The sequence below is a fragment of the Bos indicus x Bos taurus genome, chromosome 10 (genome assembly GCF_003369695.1).
Source record: "Bos indicus x Bos taurus breed Angus x Brahman F1 hybrid chromosome 10, Bos_hybrid_MaternalHap_v2.0, whole genome shotgun sequence".
NCBI classification, from domain to species: Eukaryota; Metazoa; Chordata; class Mammalia; order Artiodactyla; family Bovidae; genus Bos; species Bos indicus x Bos taurus.
The window spans coordinates 86,280,526-86,303,218 of NC_040085.1; the positions used below are offsets into that span (position 1 = coordinate 86,280,526).

The 22,693-nt window shown below is 37.7% G+C and overlaps 1 protein-coding gene and 1 non-coding gene across 2 annotated transcripts in view; both read right to left on the reverse strand.

Annotated features, from left to right (window-relative positions):
• Positions 1 to 22,639, reverse strand: part of GTF2A1 (general transcription factor IIA subunit 1) — a 38,256-nt gene extending 15,617 nt beyond the window's left edge. Inside the window, exons 1-6 of the mRNA XM_027552585.1 lie at positions 22,166 to 22,639; positions 18,064 to 18,165; positions 10,136 to 10,340; positions 7,917 to 7,981; positions 2,997 to 3,072; positions 1,424 to 1,557 (exon numbers count right to left, since the gene is read on the reverse strand). Coding sequence (XP_027408386.1) covers positions 1,424 to 1,557; positions 2,997 to 3,072; positions 7,917 to 7,981; positions 10,136 to 10,340; positions 18,064 to 18,165; positions 22,166 to 22,195 — 612 coding nt within the window. The 5' untranslated portion in view covers positions 22,196 to 22,639. The remainder of the gene's footprint in view (positions 1 to 1,423; positions 1,558 to 2,996; positions 3,073 to 7,916; positions 7,982 to 10,135; positions 10,341 to 18,063; positions 18,166 to 22,165) is intronic.
• On the reverse strand, positions 8,826 to 8,969 carry LOC113900546. The gene has a single exon (XR_003513184.1). It is a non-coding gene; the product is annotated as a small nucleolar RNA SNORA79 (small nucleolar RNA).
• Positions 22,640 to 22,693: the final 54 nt, after the last annotated feature.

Genomic DNA, 22,693 nt, shown 5'->3' on the forward strand with positions numbered 1-22,693 from the left:
TCTTGTCTCTAGGTTCAAGGAAAGCAAAAATAACAAGATAGTATTTCTCTTTACAAGTTTACAGATAAAGTGCAATAGACAAAACAATAACAACTCAAAAAGACAGAAGGTGTAAGAGACATATGATATAGCATATGAGAGGACAGGAACGAGTACTAAACTCAGCTATGGGGGACAAGACCTGGTCAAGGAAGTTTCTCTAGTAGGTAATACTAGAGGTTCTAGTATTTGTGTTTTGGGAGATTAGCCAGGCTTTCTCTGTTTGCCGGGGGGACAGTGGGGAGAACTGCTAGAAGGAAGGCCAAAGGTGGCATTCTATACAGACTGGCATCAAGAGAAACCCAGAAGAACCAGCAGAGCAAAACTGGGAAAGCTGTGAACAGGTTTGATGAATGCGACTCCTCTGACCTAACCTCCCTCATCATACTATCATATAAACATGTGTTTTTGTCTCTACCTCTTTTTCACAGTACACAAGATCCTCAAGAAAATAACTATTTCTCTTTCATCTTTGTCCTCACAAAAGTGTTTAACACTTGGCACACAAGCAGATTCAAGTTATCTGTCAACGTTGATATAAATAACAGCTGAAGCAGGTAAAAACTGGAAGCATGGCAAAAAATAAACAGGAAAGATTAAAAAAAAATCAAGATCACAAAAAAAGATCTTACAACCCATGCTGAGAAATTTACATGTTTTCCAATAAGCAAAAAAGATTTACATATGTTTAGAACAATGACTATAAATAGAGTGGCAGTCAACTTAAGAGGGCATAAGACTGGAGGCAGGGAAATCAAGAGGATAACACAGTATTTTAAGTTAGAAATTATGAAAACATGAACTAAGAAAATGAAAACGGAGTATGGGAAAACAAAACTTGCTTCAAATATATTAAAGGATTGAAAACATGTTTAAACTGAAGTCTGAAAAAAAGAACTATTAAGAACTGGTAGAACTTCATGGTACCTTAGATATTAGAGATAAGCAAAAGGGAGGAGTCCATGTACCCCTTTCCAGATAATACAAAAGCAAAATGAAACTAGACGTGTTCCTGCTTTGTTCACTCCTAAGCTCCTAAGTCTTTAGTCTCTTGCAAAGACCCTGATACGTAGCCACCCAGTAAATGTGTGTTGAATGAATGCTGAGTAACTAGCTTAGGAGGCTGGATGGAGAGTGGTGCCACATATAAAAAGGAAGGTGGGGGTGGGGGGAGAGGAGAAACCATTAGTAGTGATAACAATTCAGTCAAACATACTGAATCTAAGTTAAGCTATGAGGTGTACAGGAGAAATTCAGAATGACAGGTTGTGTAGTATTGGAGAAGAGTCTAAGAATATGTGTAGATACAGCTGTGGAAAAAGGAAAGGGAAGCACGGAGAAGACAAAAGAACCCCATGGTGGTCAGAACTTAAAAGATTTTTACCTGCTGTATAACAGGAGCTTGTACTCCACCAGGCTGCATTTGTGGTATAACCTGTTGCTGCAGAACCACTGACTGCTGAGGCTGAAAGATATACTGGGCACCATTGGCTGCTCTGACCACTTGCAGAAGCTGGCCTAAAGCAAAAAGTATGCATTCCAAGTTACCACTTCAGCAGTGACCACCTCAAAATAAAACAAATTTATAGTGACTGACAGCCCATAGTGAATGTCAGAAATTGTTGAGTAAGAAAATTAACAATATTATTAAGGGCTATCATCTATACACAGTAAACTATAATCCTCACCTTCTCTAACTTCCACATATGGTGAAATACATTGCTTAAAATACTTTATTTTCCTGATAAAGCTGTTTTCCAAAAAAGTTTTAACAGGTTATAAATTGATTAAAAGCATAAATTATTTTTGATAAGTCATGTAAGACCAAATATTTCAGGGGCTGTTTATTTTCAAAGCTTTAAAGAAACAAAAGTATAATAAAGCATTAATATCTTGAACCAAAGCATTGCATTAACTTAGCTTCAACATGAAAAAAAGTAAGAGTTTGCTGAACCAATTATCAATGCCATATAACACTGCATGATTGGCTTACGCAAAATCCCTCTAAAATATTGTTTTAGATAATTCACAATCTTGAGTTAAGTAGCAAGCAATTATATTTCATTAAAATATGCAGCAAGATAAGCTCCTAAGTTTGTTCTTCAAAAATTAAGAAATTAACAAAATAACAAGAAATTGCATAATTAATATTACAAAGAAAATACTTAAAATCCAGATAAATAAATTCTTCAAACATTATGCTCAGAAGTAAATTTTGCCAGCCTATAGAGAGATACTATTAGAATGCAATAAATTTTGCTATTTTATAGTAAAGTACTATAGGATTTAGTTTAATGCCACAAATTAGTTCAAACAAATTAAGCTTAATTTGGCAGGTTTTAAATTTAAGTAAAACTTTAATTATTTCACAGGTTAAATGCATTTAGAAAAAAAGACCAAGTGAAATAAGCATTCTAGATAATCATACTTTATTTCAAGAAATAGTATTTCATTCATAGATCAAAAGTTCAAGTGCAATTCTCATCTTCTTTACTGCATCCTCAGCAGTGTCTATGGTTTAATAAGCTATAGTCCTCAAATCATCTTATTTTAATAACGTAAGCCAAATGGCAAAAGAAATATTACAATTTTCTGTGTTTCAAGGAAGACAAAACTAAGGCTGCTGCTGCTAAGTCGCTTCTGTCGTGTCCGACTCTGTGCGACCCCATAGACAGAAGCCCACCAGGCTCCCCTGTCCCTGGGATTCTCCAGGCAAGAACACTGGAGTGGGTTGCCATTTCCTTCTCCAATGCATGAAAGTGAAAAGTCAAAGTGAAGTCGCTCAGTCATGTCTGACTCTTAGCGACCTCATGGACTGCAGCCTACCAGGCTCCTCCGTCCATGGGATTTTCCAGGCAAGAGTACTGGAGTGGGGTGCCACTGCCTTCTCCGAAACTAAGGCTAGATGGTACCATATTCTGAGTTAAGTAAGTAACAGTTCAGTTATTTCTATTTACCTGAATTTGTTAATATCTGTTGAACAGGAGTCACACCAGCAGGGAGTGCCAAGGTTGCAGCTGTAGCAGCAGCACTCTGAAAAGAAAACAATCAAACTATGTATGTGCTTAACAGCACCTCAGTTTACCTCTGGCATATATTAATCATATTTGAAGTTTCATTTAGAATATACTAAAATGAAAAGTTCTGGCAGTAGACTACCTCCCAATTAATAAAATGGTACAATAAAGACCAATGAGCTAAATATCTTACCTAATTATTTCAAGCAATTATGCAGAATAATGTAATTAAGAGGTTCTCCGCTCCTAGAGAACGTACGCTAAGGAACTCTAACCCACACTAATAATGCTGTACGATAAATAAAATATCCATTCCATTATTTCTTTCTTATTCTATTTGCTTACCCCCAATTCCTTATTGTCAACTAATATACTAGTGGCAAAAGTATATCTTCATTTCAGAGATCCTAATATTCTTAATTTATACCGTAAGTAACAAGTCTGTAAAGAAAATCTTTTATCAAAAGATTGCAATTCTTAGCTGGCATCTCTAAGAATTGCAATCTTCTGATAAAAGATTTTCTTTATAGAGAGCTGTTAACTATGGTATAAATTAAGAATACTAAGATTTCTGAAATGACAATATACTTATGGCATAAGGTGACAACACTGGCATTATCAAGGTTAAACATATATTACTAACAGTTTTAGTAATATAAAAAATGCCTTAAAAATCTTGAGTCACAAAAATTAATTTCTGCATTTTAAAATGGAGTTATATTTTCTGACTTTAAGCTACAAAAATATACATGGAATTACATACTCTGTTTTTAAATCCAAGATAAATTCTTGATTTACTACTTCAACAGATTTCTCCCCTTTCCTCCAAAAGAATTACACGTTTTTACTGTTTTTCCTCTTTGTTAAAAAAAAAAAGAAAAATCCTGAGCTGTAAGTATTTCCACGTAAACACATGCATGCTGTCACTACAGTCATGTCCAACTCTTTGCAACTCTGTAACCCGCCAGGCTCCTCTGTCCATGGGGATTCTCTAGGCAAGAATATTGGGAGGGGTTGCCATGCCCTCTTCCAGGGGATCTTCCAGACCCAAAGATCAAACCCTCGTTTAATTCTCCTGCACTAGTCGGCAGGTCCTTTACCACTAGTGAAACCTGGGAAGCCCATTTCCATGTATCTCACTATACTGTAACTATAAAACTACAGAAGAGTTGTTTCCCCCCCTCCTCTCCTTCAACCTTTTTTGGGGCTTCTGGTGGCTCAGCAGTAAAGAATCCGCCTGCAATGCATGAGCCACAGGAGACAGGGGTTCGATCACTGAGTTGGGAAGATCCCCTGCTGGCGGGCATGGAAATCCACTCCAGTATTTTTGCCTGGAGAATCCCACGGATAAAGGAGCCCAGTGGGCTACATACAGTCCATGAGGTCACAAAGAGTTGGACATGACCAAAGCAACTTAGCATGAAGCACGCTTCAACCTTCTTTAAGGTACCAGGCTCGTATATACAATCTAACGAACACATTTTTATAAACACTTTTATGTGAGTACTCACCACCCTCCACTCCCTCCAGGGGCCAGTGCAGGGACAATACAGGTTAGGGAATCAAGGGAGAATTCCTTTAGAATTTTCACAGCCCACGAATCTGCCTGCATTGCAGGAGACTAGAGTTTGGGAAGATCCCCTGGGGAAGGGATTCACCACCCACTCCAGTACTCTTGCCTGGAGAATCCCATGGACAGACAAAGCCTGGTGGGCTACAGTCCATGGGGTTGCAAAGAGTCAGACAGGACTGAGTGACTAACACTTTAATTTGAAAACACTTCAAGAAATAAACATTAACTGCTCTGGAGATGCTAATCTTCGAGAAGCCAACAAATCTTGGAAAATTATACTGAAGTAGTTTAATGATGTAACTATCAAGTTAGGCTCTAGAAACAGCCCTCCAAGAAAACATGCTTGTTGCCATTTGACAGCCCTAAGTAATCTTTATATCTCAAGCCTGAAATTCCCATTATATCCTCCTAATTCAGCTACAGCTTGCCAGGTTCTCTTTATAAAATGCCGCATTCTGCATTTCATTTTATTAAATAAATGAAAGATTTAAATAAATCTTGTCCATATAAGCAAATGAAAGGTAATCTAAATTTAAGGAATATACTAAAAACCACTCAGTATTGAGAAATATTATTTAGGAATGTTAAGTGCCTGTAATTCACAACTTAAGATTAATAGATCTCACTCTACTAGCAAACTGACCTACCATTTTCCTTATAGCACACATGACACAATACCACCTGCATACCTCTGCACATTCAAGTTGCTATAAATATCTCTTGTGATGTATCATACACATGGGCTTCTTAGGTGGCTCAGCGCTAAAGAATCTGCCTGCCAGTGCAGGAGACACAAGAGATGTGGGTTCAATTTCTGGGTTGAGAAGATCCCCAGGAGTAGGAAAATGGCTACCCACTCCAGCGTTTTTATGCCTGGAGAATTCATTCCATGGACAGAGGAGCCTGGTAGGCTATATAGCCCATGGGGTCACAAAGAGTCAGACACGACTGAGCAACTGAGTATACACACATACATCATACACAAACCATCTTTTTAATGTCTGCTGAAAGTTCGTTCCTGGATCTTGTGAAAAGGCCATAACATGAATAATGCATTTCAGCAATAATTTCATAAAGAGAACCTGCAAAACTAGTTTGATATAAGGTCCTGTTTTAGAAGTTCCCTGAAACAGCCTTCTACCAAATACATTATCAGTATTTCATATCTTATGAAATTATGTAACTCTTCAATATGTTCATTTCCAATGCACAAAGAGCTGTTAGATTTTTTTTTTAATCAAACTTTTTAATGGCTATCTCTGAATCAGGAATAGTAATGCAAACATATAAAAATCCAAAAAACTTTTATTTGCAAGAGCCTATACTGATTGCATTTTAGAACATGAGAAACACATGGAACAAACACTAACTGAAAACAAGTAAAATGCTGAAATATATATAAATGCTAACACATTTTATTGATTGAAGTCTGACCTATGATCTGTTTAAATACATATGTTCTTTAGAATCAAGGAGACACAACTAATCAGAGATGGGTCATTAATTTTGCCAGTCCTTTTAAAGACAATTTTAATTCAAAATTCTTTCCCACAACACTAAAAATTCTTCAAAATTAGATGGGCCTACTACAAGTGATTCTGCCAAACTTTCTGTTTTATAGTTATACAAGTTATTCCCTAGGAAACAGCCTCAATAGTACCAACTATAATATGGATCGTACTGTAAAACTTTTTTGTTGAGAACTTTTTAATTTTATTTTTGGCTGCACTGGCTCTTCACTGCTGCATGCAGGCTTTCTCTAGTTGCTGAGTGGGGACTATTCTCTAGTTGCAGTGTGCAGGCTTCTCACTGCAGTGGCTTCTCCTGCTGCAAAACACAGGCTCTAGGGTGTGTGGGCTTCAGTAGTTGTGGCTCACGGGCTCTAGAGCACAAGGCTAACTAACTGCCCAGCGGCGTGTGGAAATCCTGGACCAGGGATCAAACCTGTGTGCCCTGTACTGGCAGGCAAATTCCCAACCATCGGACCACCAGGAAAATCTGAGGTTTATTTTTAAGGGTGGAGGTTAAAAAGAAAATTTTGGTGCCTGGAACTTGAAAGGAAATTTTTTAAAAAATAACAAAACTATGTGTTAGAATCAACAGCAGTGGACTTTTGTGATTTTTACCCAAAATAACTGACTCTGGCAACCTGAACTAGAAGTACAAATAGAGATTCTCAATTTTTTGTGAATTAAAAATTCCAATTTCTGTCATACAGAAGTGGAAAATTCTGTAAAATTATACATATGTTAAGGCTGGTATATAGCAACAGATAGAAGTTATTTGTCTGGTATGTTAAGCGCTGCTCCCTATATGTCTTATAAAACACAATTGAGTTTTCAGGTTCACTGCTCATCATTCACAAAATCATAGAAACTGACTTTTTTTTAATTGCTTCTTCATTAAAAAAAAAAAAAAAAACTTGGATGAGAAAAGAAAATATCATAGATAGCACTAAACTAAGAGATGTTATTTAAAATAACAATTCTTACCTAATAAAAAGATTTGGTTGAATTTAAGAATGGAGTGCCAGAGCTGAGATACCACTAACAGTCTGTGTATTTTAAACAAAAGAAAAGTCATCTATAAGAAAGTACTGGAACAATTATGGTAATTCAACTTTATTTTAATGTTTCGGTTTTATAGTTATACTGTATTATATCTGACGGGATACACTTTATGTGCTGAGTGAAATGTGAAAATTTGAGGACTTATGAAGTTCAGTGGCTATCCCTTAGAAATATCAAGTCTACATATAATAAACTCAATCGGTTAAAATGCATTTTATATATTGTATAGCAATTTATATACTGTAATAAAACTTACTAGGCGATGCTATGGTTAAATCAGAGCAGAATTTGTAAATGTCTGATCTTAAAGATACTAGGTATCTTTATTCAAACAGTTTATTTTCATTTAAAAAAATTTATAATTCTTAGCATTCCTAACCTGTTTCAGTTAATAGATCTTCTGAAACATAACTATACTTGGCATAATGTTTGGTAGGTCCCCTAAACCTATTTTCAAAAAATAGTTCCCATGAAGCATCATCCTTTTGGTATTTTCAACAGAAAATTATGTAATTTTATGAACCTTAATTGTCTTAAGTATCAAGCTAAACTTTAGATTTGCTGTTAAATCTAATACTTAGGAAACCAAGCAAAACAGGTATTTTTCTCAAGTCTTGAATAAAACTTTAAGATGTTAATACACAACATACTCAAGCATAATCACAACCTGGACTAGAATAAATAGAGCCAAGCAAAGAACTGTGTTCTGAGTCTTACCATGTTTGATGCATTCATATGTTGTATCAGCTTAGAATCAGGAACAATAACTTGTGGTGCTGCAGCTATAAAAAACATAAGCACACATAAAGACAATGGACGATGAGGCTATTTCATAAGAAGGCTATACCATACTGAAATTTTTTTTCATGCTGTCCAAATATTTGCTATCTCAGAATGTTATAAACTTCTATGGTAAATAACAGCCATGATATACCCTCCTTCTACTGTAAACCACAGTTTAAAATATTTGAGTTAACAACTACCTACAAATACAAGGGACCTTGGAAACACAAAGCAATGAGATACCTAACACCTAAAACTTTTTAAAAAAAATGCACAGAAATATATTATTTGTTTATTTTTGGCTATGCTGGGTCTTCATTGCTATGCCGACTTTTCTCCAGTTGTGGTAAGCAGAGGTTGCTCTCTAACTGCAGTACACAGGCTCTCATTGTGGTGGCTTTTCCTGTTGGGGAGCATGGGCTCTAGGGGGTGTGGGCCTAAGTAGCTGCGGCTCCCAGGCTCTAGAGCAGAGGCTCAACAGTCATGGCGCGTGGGCTTCAGTGCTCTGCCACACGTGGTGGATCTTTCCAGATCAGGGATTGAACCCGTGGCTCCCGCATTGGCAGGTGGATTCTTTACCACTGAGCCACCAAGGAAGCCCTCTGTATATTCTTAAATTGGAAAATTTAATACTGTCTTGCCAACTCAGCACTGACCATATTATTAATATATTACTGCTGAATGTGTTATTAACTCATTCAGAGTGAACTCAAAAAGTTATAATTTAGCATTTAAAAATCTTTTTCTCCCAATCTGACAGTTTCCAGAATCTTATTTTCTTCAGCTTAAAAAAAAACACAACCCATAAATAATGGCAATACTTATGCTGATATAAAAGGAATTAGGTGTTTGATTCCGCGAATTTCAGAGAATAAACAGATAATTCCATTATCCTAATATCCTCTGAGTGAAGAAAATCAAATTTTAATTTATGATGACCTAAAATCCTAGTGCCAGATCTGAAGGCAATAGGAGGAACAGTCATCAAAAAAAATTAAAAGGACAAAGTTACTTAGTATAAGGTATAGAATAAAATCAAATATTGTCATATTTGATACAAACAGTAAAACAAACATTTCTAATATGCATCAATATCAATTTTCAGTCTCATATAAACTCTCAGGTGAGGCAAGTGAGTAAACAGTTACCTTAAATTGAAGCTTTCATCTTACCTTCATTCTCCTCTCTGATTTACATAATTGAATGCCCAGAAGTTTTACAACTGAACTGTTTGTCAAGACAGAAAATACTCCATGTAGAGGATAAAGCTTCTAAGACTTTTCACGGCCCAGGTTTTCCTCACTTGTGATTTTTAAGAGCTATTTCACAAAGCCTTTAAGAGGCTTCAATGAAACAAAATCTTTAAAATGATTTGCACAGTACAAAAACACTATGGACACAGTCTATGCTGCTAAGTCGCTTCAGTCATGTCTGACTCTGTGCTACCCCATAGACAGAAGCCCACCAGGCTCCCCCATCCCTGGGATTCTCCAGGCAAGAACACCGGAGTGGGCTGCCATTTCCTTCTCCAATGCATGAAAGTGAAAAGTGAAAGGGAAGTCGCTCAGTCGTGTCCGACTCTTCGCAACCCCATGGACTGCAGCCTACCAGGCTCCTCCGTCCATGGGATTTTCCAGGCAAGAGTACTGGAGTGGGGTGCCATTGCCTTCTCCTATGTAAAATCATGTAAGATATCATATATCCACTCTTTACTTAAAGGAAATCTAATCTAGTAAATTCTCATAAATGGGAATTTGAATTTCAGACTGCCAAAGTATAGTAACAAAAATCCTCCAGTGTTTATTAATAAAAACTAAGGTGAAATATCTTTGAAGGAACAAATCAGTTTCATAAAGATAATGATCCTACTATAATAATGAAACTCTTAATAAACAAACTTATAGATCTGACTTATTTTAGGAAATTCACCATTGCGTAGCCTTCTCAAAGTATTAATATACTTACCTAAATATCATTTTAGGCTTCTGTTAGTGAATTACTCTTCATTATTACACAAATAGGACCCACATCGTATATACAGACACACACAGATCCAACCCCTCAGCCAACAGAAAGGAGACATGCAGAGTATTTCTCTTCTTTGAAAATGACAGCTTTCACCTCCAAGCTGTAGTAGGATTACCCAGTCTCACCTTGCTGTGAAGCAGGAATAAGGACCTGCTGGGCCTGCGCTTGCTGAGGCACTGTCTGCTGAGGCTGAGCTTGCTGATGGTGGTGATGGTGATGATGCTGCTGCTGCTGGGGTTGATGTTGCTGTTGAACCTGCAATAAAAGCTGCTGCTCTTCTGAATGAAATCCATCTACCGCTCTAGACTGCATTAGTTTATTCTCCCATAACTGAAGCAAAGAACATTAAAGATTTCTAAGTAAGAGGGACGATCTGGACATGTGGATAAAACATACTTTATTTGTCTGTTTATAAAATTCTTCCATTTTCAAAACTGATAAAACCATAAAACCTGCAAATCTCTAATTCTGACCCAAGTGTATACAAATATGAAAACCAATTTCTAAAGCATCAAACCTCATTTTTGCTACTTATTTTGCTACTGAAGAATTTTTTCTATTATCTTCAACAAACTTTGTATAGTAATTCCTTATTTACCAGTTTCATATAAGTAATTTTTCGGCAATCAAAAATCATCCTTTTTAATATCAAATCATTATCTACTTTATGGAAATCTTTCTTTCCTTTTAAATAACATGTAAAACACAAATCCATCTTTCCTCGAACTATGAGAAACACTATTAAAGGCAGTTCTCAAGTTACAAAAATCCACTTTTCTATCTGTCCAATCCTATATAAGGGAAAAGAATTCTTAATGCACTTTCAAAGGTATTCTCAAACCTCCACACTTCTTGAAATTCCCTTCCCTCATTTCATTATGACAAGGATTGACAATCCTTTTTTGCTTAACCACTTCTATTTTCTCATCTAACCCATTTCTGTGATGAAGGAGAAAAAAAAAAGTGGGCAAAAAAGTAAGAAAATATTTACAACTATTTCATCCGTCTCCCAAATACATTTTCTCTCTACAAGGTTCAATGTTCAATCTATAGAGCACTTATAAAAAATTGCCCAAGAAAGTTGCAAACCTTCCTTAAACATACACATCAAATTTAATCCCATCATTTTGTATACAAGACTCTATGGAAACTTTGTTTTCTCCCCTAGGATCTGTTCTTCCGATACTGTCTAACTCATGTGAGGCTTCAAAATAAAAAATAGGCTTAGACATTTAATAAAATATACTATACAGTGTAAGATACACTCTAAATGTATTATGCAGTAAGGCTATATAGTAAGCCTCCCAAACAAGTCTATCACCCAAACTGTCGACACTTTGCTCTGCTCTAACACAAAACCTTGCTTCTTGTAGGCCAAAATCAAGGTTGAAAAAAAGTACTATTAATTAATGTTTTAAGATACAAGTCTTTACCATAATTTTCTAAATTTAAAGCTTCAGTTTTATCACCTCCAGTTGGTCTCCCCACTGTAATCCTGACCCCTTACTTCAATGAAGTTTCCATGATAAAGGCAAATATTAATGAATACACATTACGTGCTAAGTGCTATTTACCACTTCTCATCTAGCCTCTCAAGTCAATGATCTGAGTCAGAATCTACCCTGACACCCTATTATCACTGTTGATTTCCCTTCCAAAGCATTATTCCAATCTATCCCTACTATTATGGTCCCAGGTTCAAGTCCTTTCCTCCCATCAATATTACTGCAAAGTGTTAATGATAAGCTAACTGAGCTCCCTGCTTCAAATCATACATTCTACACATAATTACTGGGTATCTCTCATATGCTACACTGTTAGTGGCATTGAGAACAGAGTGAACAAATATGACAAAAATCCTTGTCCTTAGAGACTCAACATTTTAGTGCAAACTTGTCCTTCCAACTTATCCTCTATAAATCAGTGGTTCTAGACTAACAGCATCAATATCACCTGGGAACTTGTTAAGACAGACCAATTCTAAGCCCCCTCCCGCCCGCCCCCGCCATCAAATCAGCAACTCTGAAGGTAGAGCCAGGAATCTGTTCAAACAACCTGTCCAGGTTATTATGTACACTAAATGAAGAGCTGCCGCTTTAAAGTATAAACCAATACTTTAAAAACTGCAGACTACAACCCATTAATGCATTTTCAATTGTTAATTTAGGGTGGGTTTTTTTGGTAAATGCAAATTTTTCTTTTTAAATGTTAGAATGTACCACTATCAAGTGAGATTTTCTGAGGCAGAAGTCCAAAACTCTGCCTTTTAACTAGCACCCCAGAGAATCCTTCTCATTCTAAAGATGCAGCTCCTTCAAGCAGTTATTATGCTAACTTCTCCAACTACTATAACTTGCACTCTATTTTTCAAACTACCTGCAGTTCCCTGAATATAGCATACATATCTCATGTCTAAACCTTTGTAAACTACTGCTTTATGACTGGCACACAATTCCCTGAAGAATGCAAAGGCAAAGTCATAGTTGGGGGAAAAAAAAAATCACTAACTACTTCTATATCTTAGAGATATCTCTATTGATACACTTTTTGCACTAAGTCTTCCTTCTCTATTAAACTATGAACTCCCTCAGGGCAAAGACTTATGTCTTATTCAGGACCTAACAAAACGACTAAGAACTTAACAGAAATTTAATATTAATTTCAAAGAAGATAATGGAAAATAAACTATTGTTTTTTAAGGTAGTTTCTCGATAAAGATGTGACATTTTAGGCAGAATAACTCTTTATTTACAGGATATTACCACAGGAAGTGTACGGGAAATACAACATTCCTCTAGCTTACTATATGTCAAAGATGCCCTCTAGTCATGACAAGCAAACACGGAAGCACGCACTTCCAGCTGCTTTTGGGGGGAGCAAAGGAAGAGGATGTTGGGAGTAGCAGGTCACTGAGAATACGTATTTACTAAGTATCAGATACTGTTCTAGGTACTGTGAAAAATAATACCATACAAATATTTAGCATTAAGCTTCTAATATCACAAAAAATTAAAATTACTTGAATGTTTGTTTCTCTCCAATTTCATTTTTAAATAATTTTATCAGTCAAAATATTTTATAAATAATGTAATACTCTTGTGGCAACAATAATCATATTAATACTCCTGAAGACTACCAAGAATACTGAATTGTTTGCTATTTATTCAGCTAGCTTAGAAAATATAAAGAACTCTCTACTCATTTTCATAGTACTTTTTTCCCCCAACAGGCTATTATTTCTGGCAGTCCTTCTTTAGCAATCTTCACCAGGTCTCTGAAATTAGACATGGAGAAAATTCATTTTCTGTTCCCAAAATGATTTGGTTATGCATTTGAGGATCACGTTTACTAGACTAATACTGAGCTTAATGTGCACCTGATAAGTACTTTATGTGTACCAACTCATTTTTCACAAAAATTCTTTACAACAGACATTGTCATCATCTTCTTTTCACAGAAAAAGAAACTGAGGAACAAGAAGTTAGGTATCTTTTCCAAGATCACCAGCTAATAGTAAGCAAAACCACAGTACAATCCAGGCAATCTGACTCCAATCTTCCCAGACATGGAGTCAGGAACACTGGAACCTGAGAATAAATGTCCTTTAAATATAAAGTTTAAGTTTTGGACTCTGGGACCTTGCTTGCTTCATACAAGTCCAGCTCTGGTCCAAATTTCTAATCTTTAAACTGTGCTGCTGCTATCAGAGCAGGTCTAGTCACATCTTTGGTGCCTTCCTTATCTGGACACAAAAGGCTTATGTTCAAGTCTCTACCACTAGCTAAACTGAACAATCAGATATTTATTCCCTCTGAGTCTTATTTTTGATCTATAAACTGTGATCAGAGCTACTGCTTCCTGGAAGTACGCTGGGCTAGAAATTCTGAGGGATTCTCCTACTCTCACAAAAACATCTAGCTTCCGGACAAAACATAAAACAAATGTATTTTAGGGCTCTGTAGAAATGACGTTGGGAAACAGAGCTTTCCCCAAGGCCAAAAGACGTAGAACAGTAGATCCCTGTTCAACAAGTGTTTATATAGAACTAGAGAATATTTAGAATAGTGGTTCTCAGTCGGGGTGGTTGTGCCCCTTCTGCCTGGGGGACACCTGGCAATGCCTGGAAGTACTTTTGGTTGTTAGAACTAAGGGGTGCTACTGTCATCTAGTGGGCAGAGATCAGTTATGCTGCTAAATTCCAACAATAAATAGCCTTCTATAGCAAATAATTAACACGTCCAAAATGTCAGCAGTGCCAAGGATGAGAAAACAGATGTAGGGGAAGATTAACTACTTCAGATTTGTTTCCAACTGAGGAATTCTTCTCACTTTGTTCTGCTAAAAAGAGGGTCCAAGTTCTCTCTCCCACAGTACTTGGACAGGGGTGGGTCTGACAGTTTAGAAATCAGGATAATTCTTTCACTTTCTTTGAAGAAGACTCCCACCTGTAGTCATTCACCAATCTAAAACACAATTTACATTCAAATATAGATTTAATGAAAATCAAGTGGTGATCATTTTGAAATGTATAGAAATCCTGAGTCACTATGTTGTAGACCTAGAACTAATAGTGTTGTAGGTCAACTACACTTCAACTAGAAAAGAAAGAAAAACACTACATTTCACGTGTCTTTTCTATCTCCTATAATTTGTACATTAAAGGAGACCCATACTGTTAATAACCTCAAGAATCAGGTTGAATTTTTTAACGCAAGAGGTCCCTTCCTGTATTATCTAGCTAAACTTCAAATTACAGGCACTCTCATTACTCATCTTAATTTACAATCTAATACACCACTGTATCCTTCACAGCCGCATGGAAGTTTTTGATAAAAGTCTGTCAAATACCATAAAAGGGTGAGAAAGAGGACAGAGCTAATGACAAAGTCCTTTATAAACCACAGAATATGAAACACTGTTAGTTTTCATTAGCAAGAATATTCAAACCTATAAGGTCCAATACAGTAGCTACATGTGATGATTTAAAGTGAAATTAATTGTAATTAAATAAACTTCAGTTCTTCAGTTCCACTAACCATATTTCAAGTGCTTTAATAGTCACATGTGGCCAGTGATTACTATACTGGAGAGCAAAAATTATAGAACATTTGCATCATCACAGAAAGTTCTACTGGGTAATGCTGGCTGTCAAAACTGTAAAAACTAGGGCACATTCTGTAAATTCTAATGAGATCTGGAAGAAATCTAGTGCAGAGAATTAAAATAATGCAAACTCATTTCAGTCTAACAGTTTTATATTTAAGTTCAGCTACAACCCAGAATAGAAGAGTATGTCCCATTTAAAAAGCAACAAAAACATTAAAATACTTTTTTCAGTTAGATTCTGAAGCAACATTTGTTATTAAGTTGTTTAATTAAATATTTACTGAATGCCAATCACATACACCAAGCATTGTGGTAGAGGCTGGGAATTCAAAATTAAATAAGGCAATTTTTGTCATATAAAGCTAAGCATTAAACAAAAAATCAGTGCATAACCTATAGAGCATAGATATATATATTACTTTTATAATATACGTACATATATCTGCAAGTATGTGTGCATATATACGTAAAATCCTATGTACTAAAAATGTAGGTGGAACTATTTGGTCTCAAAGACAGTTCATTCTGTTTGAAGACAACACCTTGATTCTAACTGGGACCAGTAGCAAAATATCAATCTCAGACTGAAAAGCTAGAGCAGATAATAACTTGGATTGACCAGTAGTTTGACCAAGGGTAAATTAAAGCTTTGGGACTAATTTTCTACACCTAAAAATGCTGTATCTTTTACATAAGGCCACAGAACTACAACAATCATCTTAAGGGTTATAACATAATTTGTAAAATATTCATTCCAAAAAACACTAAGGAATCAAAATAAGTTTATACTCTTATTCATATCCCTGAGATACATTATGTGTTTGAGCAATTTCCATTGCTATTTTTCCAACTCATATCTCAGAGTTGGCATTCCTTCATTTTATTTTTAGATACCTACTCTTCACTTGCAGTAACCACCATATTTCTCCTAAGGTAAATAAATGTTTCCTCGTCTCATTCAAACCTGTATTCTCCCTTCCTCACATGGGCAGACTCTTAATGAAAACCCTACAGAAGCTGCCTACAGATGCTGCAATATTCTAAGATATATTTCATCACCACAATACAAGTGAGATTTGCTTTATTTAAATTTATAAGTTGCTAAATTGCAGCCTCCACACCTCTGTTGAACGGATAAATAAGACCACAACAAGTGCTACATAGCATTCACTAACTGTGATTTCTTATTTATACAGAGCTCTAAAGGAGCTCAATTTCCAGCCTCTAAACCAGCAGTTTTAAAACTTTTTGGTCTCAGGCTCCTTTATCATTTTCACAAATTAATGAGGACCTCAATGAGCTTTAAAAATAAAAAATTATTTATTTACTCAGCTGCACTGGGTCTTAGTTGCTGCACATGAGATATTCCATCCTTGTTGTGCAATGTGCACTCTTTAGTTGCTGCACGTGAACACTCTGCTGCCCAATGTGGGACCTAATTCCCTGACCAGGGATCAAACCCCGGCCCCTTGCATTGAAAGCATGGAGTCTTAGCCACTGGACCACCAAGCAAGTCCCTCAATGAGCTTTTACAAAATTTTAAATAAGATTGAAAAAAAAACTTTTACTTATTTAAAAGTAACATGTATCCATTATATGTTAACATAAATACTTTCAATGAAAATAACCATGTCTTCCAAATAAAATTTAGTGAGAAATGGCTTAAAGGAAAATAGTTGGGTTCTCTCATCTGCTTCTGCATTCACTTTGTTTTCATCGACGTATATTAAGAAAATCTGTCTTTCCACAGCTAAGTAGCTGGGAAAGGAAGAAGTATTTTAAGTAATGGTTTCTTAAAGGTTAGCTGCAATGTACTATGTGAAACCACATACTAATTAACTTTTCATATTCTTAGATTAAAATCCATTCATTTATCTTTAACTTTGAAAGGATTTTGCAACATCATGCATTGGTCATTTGGAAAATGCGAGTTCAGTGTAGTATGCAGATAGGCTGATGTTAACGCATCTCACTACAGAATATCAAACAACTGAATATCTTAATATCAACAATGATCTTATCTCAACTGTAAAAGTAAGCATATTTTTAACAGTCAGTGCACCAAAATATGAAGCATGCATAATGCACTTCTGCTGCATATGGAGCAGTTATCTCAAGCAATAGCACTTGTTCATTTGAGTTTCAAGTTTAACTGGTCACTTTTTTCATGTAATACAACTTTTACTGGAAATGTGAGAGACATACTATGATTATTCAGACTTGGGCATTGCTCTACCTCACTGACCCCTTGGAAGAGCCTGTGGGAAAGTCCATGGACCATATTTTGAGAACCTCGGTTCTGAGCAGTAAGGTAAAAATACTCCTTGATTTCATGACTCATTAGATCAATAAGAAAACACAAACATAAAATAAAAATATCTATTTTTCTGCTTAAATCCACATACATCTAAGAGACAGAAAAGGCGCTCCCAAACTAGGATATATGATAAACCAAATACTTGGCCCACACGGAAAATCTGACTCCAGAATGTGAAATTTATCAAGCACTTGCTCAATCTCTACAGCATACACATTTTAGAATATCCATACATTGAGACAACAAAAAAAAAGGAGAGAAAAAAAAACTTACAGGAATATAAATATGAAGTTATTAGATCATAAATGAAACTGCCCACTAATAATAGCTAATACTACTGCCAGGCACTGTGCTAAACACTTCAGATAGTTATTACATTAAATCCTCAAAACAAACCTAAAAGGTCAGTACTATGAACTCCCATCTGATATATACAGAAACTGAAATATAAGTGGTTTGCCTAAGGTCAGAGGAAGAATGTATGGTAGAAATGGAATTCAAAACGAGCATCCTTCACATAACTACACCGCCTCCTGCAACAAAGTCAAATGGTCATCATATGAAAAAATAATGGGAGTATCGTTTTTGAATGAAGAGTGTTAAAAAGGCAAAAAAAAAAGGCAAACTCACAGTTTTTAGTTCCATCAGAACTTGTTCATCGACTCCATCATCCAAAAAGATGTCTCTCACATCATTAATAACATCTTCAATCACAGATCTATATAATTTAGGCTTTAAAGGGAAAATAAAAATTTAAGACTGTTGAAAAAGACTGTTTTTCACATATTAAAATAGGTAACATGTTTCACAAATTCAAAACAAATTAACACAATAGTCATTTTTCTAACTCTCTAAAACTTATTTTAGAAGATGTAACTTTAAAGGAATGGTCATTGTAAAAAGATCATTTGCCTTAGTTAAATTGAATGACTTGATGACTGCATATTGTAACAAAAGTTTTATGACTAATACAATTCATATTTAACAGAGAAGATCATTACACATAAAGAGCCCACACTATTTTCAGTTATAATTTCTATGTTGTTATAGTCAAAACAGTCAATGGGACCCAACAATATAGTATTACTGGTTGCTATGTCTGGTTCTTATTATTCCTTGCTTAGTTTAACCCATTGTATCTCCTAATCTCATCTCTCTCTTAAGACTTCGGAGAGTCTTATGTTCTGTGATTATTTGCCTGGCAGTAATTTGCAAGTTAATGAGTATTCAAATTTAAAATCACCTGATTTTGGCTTTTGTTACCCAGTCTGTACCTTTAAATTATACCATAAAGCCTTTCCTATAACCACAATAACAGGTCTCGGTCTCAGAGGAACAAGGCACAATGATCTCTTTTCCAGGATTTCTCTCCTACTACTGCCCAGAGAAGGAAATGGCAACCAACTCCAGCATTCTTGTCTGGGAAATCCCATGGACAGAGGAGCCTGGTGGGTTTATGGGGTCGCAAAGAGTCGGACATGACTGAGAGACTAAAACCAAGGAGCTGCCCCAGATGACGCTATGGAACAGAATACTGAGCAGCCTTGATACTTATTTTTTAAACTATTATTATCATAACTGTTATTATTGGCATTACTGGCCGGGGGTGGGGGGGGGCTTTTAGAAGGTTGCCAAAAAGTAAAATGAGAATAGATGTGAAAGCACTTCAAAAGTATATAAAGTATTTTTAAAAAACCAAAAAGTAAGAGAACAATTTGCCCAACCCATATCCTATTTTTAACATGTTGGACAAAAGGAAGTTTGCTGTCAGAGTGTAAAACCAGAACCACCTTGTTATAAATTCTATCCATTATCACACAAAGCTATTAACAGCCTTTTTGTTTTAATGCTTTGTCATTATTTGCACTTTATATGTTGCTTAAGGTAAAAGTTACTGCTACCCAATAAAACCAAAGGTTTGCTCTTATAAGCAAACCTCAAATAGAAAAGTTTTATTAGCATCTCCATCAGCAATACTGTTATCACAGGGGAAACCTCTTTATGTGTCCTTGTCCAGCCAAAAATACAAGTTATGTTCCTCTATATAACTTACCTCAACCATTAAAATCCATTTGTTCCCTTTCAACGCAACAGAATAACAATGTATCTGAGTTCTCACCTTTGCTGTTCCACTTCTTTTTATTTTGCCACATCTGTCTCTGTGAACTAAAATTATTCAAGTGACTTCTGCCATCTCTACAATATCTCCTTAAAATGTCTCTCTGATTCTATAAACAAGGAAAGCCTGACTATGGATATTACTTTATCTATAGTGATTCAACTACTGAATTACAAAAATACATTTATAAAGTTTTTTTAACCAATGATTCAAGGCATTATAAAGATGCAGTGTAATTTTCAATTGGCAGTGTAAATCTCATATTGACAATATAAATTTATTTTTCAGCAAAATAATTGTAATGTTTCTGAAGTTAGTCATCCCTAAAAATATTCTGCTTGGATATCTGCACATTTATTGGTACAATGTGCTTTCTTCTGGCACTCCCTAGTTAATGAAACAATCCTGTTTTAATATTTTGTTTTTCTGCTTTAATTAACCCACAACCTGACCACTTAATGTGTTCGTATGCACTATAGTTAAAGGGAAATGTGTATTCATCATTAAGTCCAGAATTTTAAATTGTTCAAGAGTTAAAAAGCACCCAAATTACTGTGATCTTTCAGAGTATGCGAGTACATAGGCAATATTTGAAAAAAGCAATTTCCAAATTATTTAAAATGCTAAACTTTACTTGAACCAGTTTTTGCTTTTTATGGAATACACAGTAATTGAGGTTTGTCCTGGTTTTCAAACACCAGATATTCCAAACTCGTAAATTAAAGGGCCATTAGTGTCATTAAGTAACAAAGAATTTCTTTCAAAAGTGTTAGTTCCTAGTACAATACTGGAAAATAAACTGGAGTAATTTCTACACTGGATACCATATGAACATCCAATGCAGCAAAAAGTCTACTTAGAACTTTTTTAATACCCAGTTTGCACTAAGCCTCTTCACATTACTCACAATTCCCCTAACAATTAATATACTGTAGACACAAGACCCTACGTCGAAGGTTTAGGCACTTCTCTATTTCTTTGCAAAGCTGTGTGTCTCAAACATTTATTATAGGAAAACATGATGAAATATTAGAAGCTGTATTTCTAACATGTCCTGAATGCTCGGTGAAAAAATACTACCAAATCAAACCCTCTACAGCTAGCAGTTAGGGTTATAAAGCTTTTTAAAAAAATAACTGACAATAATGCATGTACCTTCTTAAATACAGAAACGACTAGACATCTGAGCTTAAAATTGTTTTTAAAAACAAAAATAAAAAGAAGAGACGGCAAGTCTATTCTCCCCTAACAAAGACCGGCAAATCCCAGCTGCTGCGTCCAAACAAAAACTTGCGGCTCCGAAGGCCGCCCCGACTGGGCACAAAATTACAGTAGAGAGAAAAGGACCTAGAAATAAAAGTGAGCTCTGCACGCGCCTGCTTCTCGCCTCGGGAGCACGCACCTCCCAGCCCCGCTCTCAGCAGCTCTCACTATTTAAAGCCGGATCTGGTGTTTAAATGGAGAGGCGGTGACGTAGGCCTGAAAAGCACCTTCCCATCCTGGCAGAGTCTATATTAGAGAGCGGCAATGGCTCTATATAAACAGGGCAGCCAAAGGGAGGAGGACCACAAGGCTCAGGGACTGAAAAGCAGGGTAAGCGGCCGCAGCCATGATGGATCGACCCGAGTCGTCAACGGTACGGGGCCGGGCTGCCGCGGGGCTGGTCTGCGTTTGGGACCGGGCAGAAACGTGTTTTATTGTCAAAATAAAAATAAAAAAGAGTGGGGGTGGACTCGTGATCACACTGCGTTGGTGACTGACAGACAAGGTTATTTATGTGACTGCTTTTTGCAAACCTACGTGATCGCAAGGAAAAAAGGGAAAAAAAAAGGGACCAACGGTGGCAAGTTGGCAGATTTCAAGGCGAAAGCGGGGCACTTTGGACACTGGAGGCTTTGTTTTGTTTGGTGCTTTTGCTAGTCGGAGGTATATACGACGTGCGGGGGGGTGGGGGTTGCTTCCCCTTCGCCATTTTACCGATTCGGAAGGAACCGAGATAAGTGCTTTTCAACCTTCGTCTTTTTTTTTTTTTTTAAATAATACATAAAATGGCCCCAGTGAAGGCTCCCTAAGCACAACCGCCAGAACACCTCAGAGTAACCCCCAGAGTAGCCATTCGCCTTCCACCGCGTTAACAGTGGATCGCGGTGGGTCTCGAGGGGGGACTCGCCCGGCTCCCCCAGACGCCGGTTTTTCTTTGAGGCGGCTCGCGGGGAGCCCCTTCTCCTGCCGGTTCGGGGGCGGGCGGGCGAGGTGGGGGTAGGGAAGCGGCGGCTCCCCTCCTGCCCTCCCCTCCTGGCGGCCGGGGGGGGGTCCAGGCCGGGACCGCGCGCTCGCCCCGGCCCAACCGCCCCGCGGCGGCCCCAGGCCCGGCCGGCGCCCCCGCCCTCCCCGCCGCCGGCGCCCCCGCCGCGAGCCCCGGCGCCCGCCCCCCACCACCCCCCGCGCCCCGCCGCCCCGGCCCGCGCCGCCCGAGGCGGGAAGCGGCGGCCGCGCGCGGGCGGCTGAGGAGAGTCGAGGCCGGGGAGTCGCCGCCGTCCCCGCCCCCGCCCGGTCCGGCCGTTGCTCGCCGCCTGAACGAAGCCCCCGCCGGCCACCGAACCACGTCCTTACCACGGTGTTTGTATTTGCCGAGTTCGCCATTTCCACACACAACACAAACAAGAGTGGGGGGGGCCACCCCGAGGAAACAAGATGAAAACAAAACGAAAAAGAAAGGGGGAAAAAAAAAAAGAACACTCGAGGGTGACCCAAGCCACCGCAAAACTGAGGGGAAAATCTTTCAAACAAAATCGGATCCTGACGGAGGAGAGGGGAGCGGCGAGAGGAGGAAGGGGAGGACGGCGGGAGGGGGAGTCCTCCCGGAGCTAAAAAAACTCGAGAATCGCCCTTTTAAAAAAAAAAAAAAAAAAGGCCACGACCCTTCAGGGGTCCCGGGGGCGTTGCCCGCTCCCCACCCCCGCGGCAAGGAGGGAAACCACCACCAGTCGCCGCTCCCCGCGCCGCCGCCGCCACCGGCTGCAGCTCCAGCCGTCCGGTCCGCCCGCTTCTCCCCTTTATATAGTGAGCCAACGAGCTGCGCGAGCCGCCGCCGCCGCCGCCGCCGCCGAGAGACAGGGCGGAGGGGGGGAGGGAGGGGCG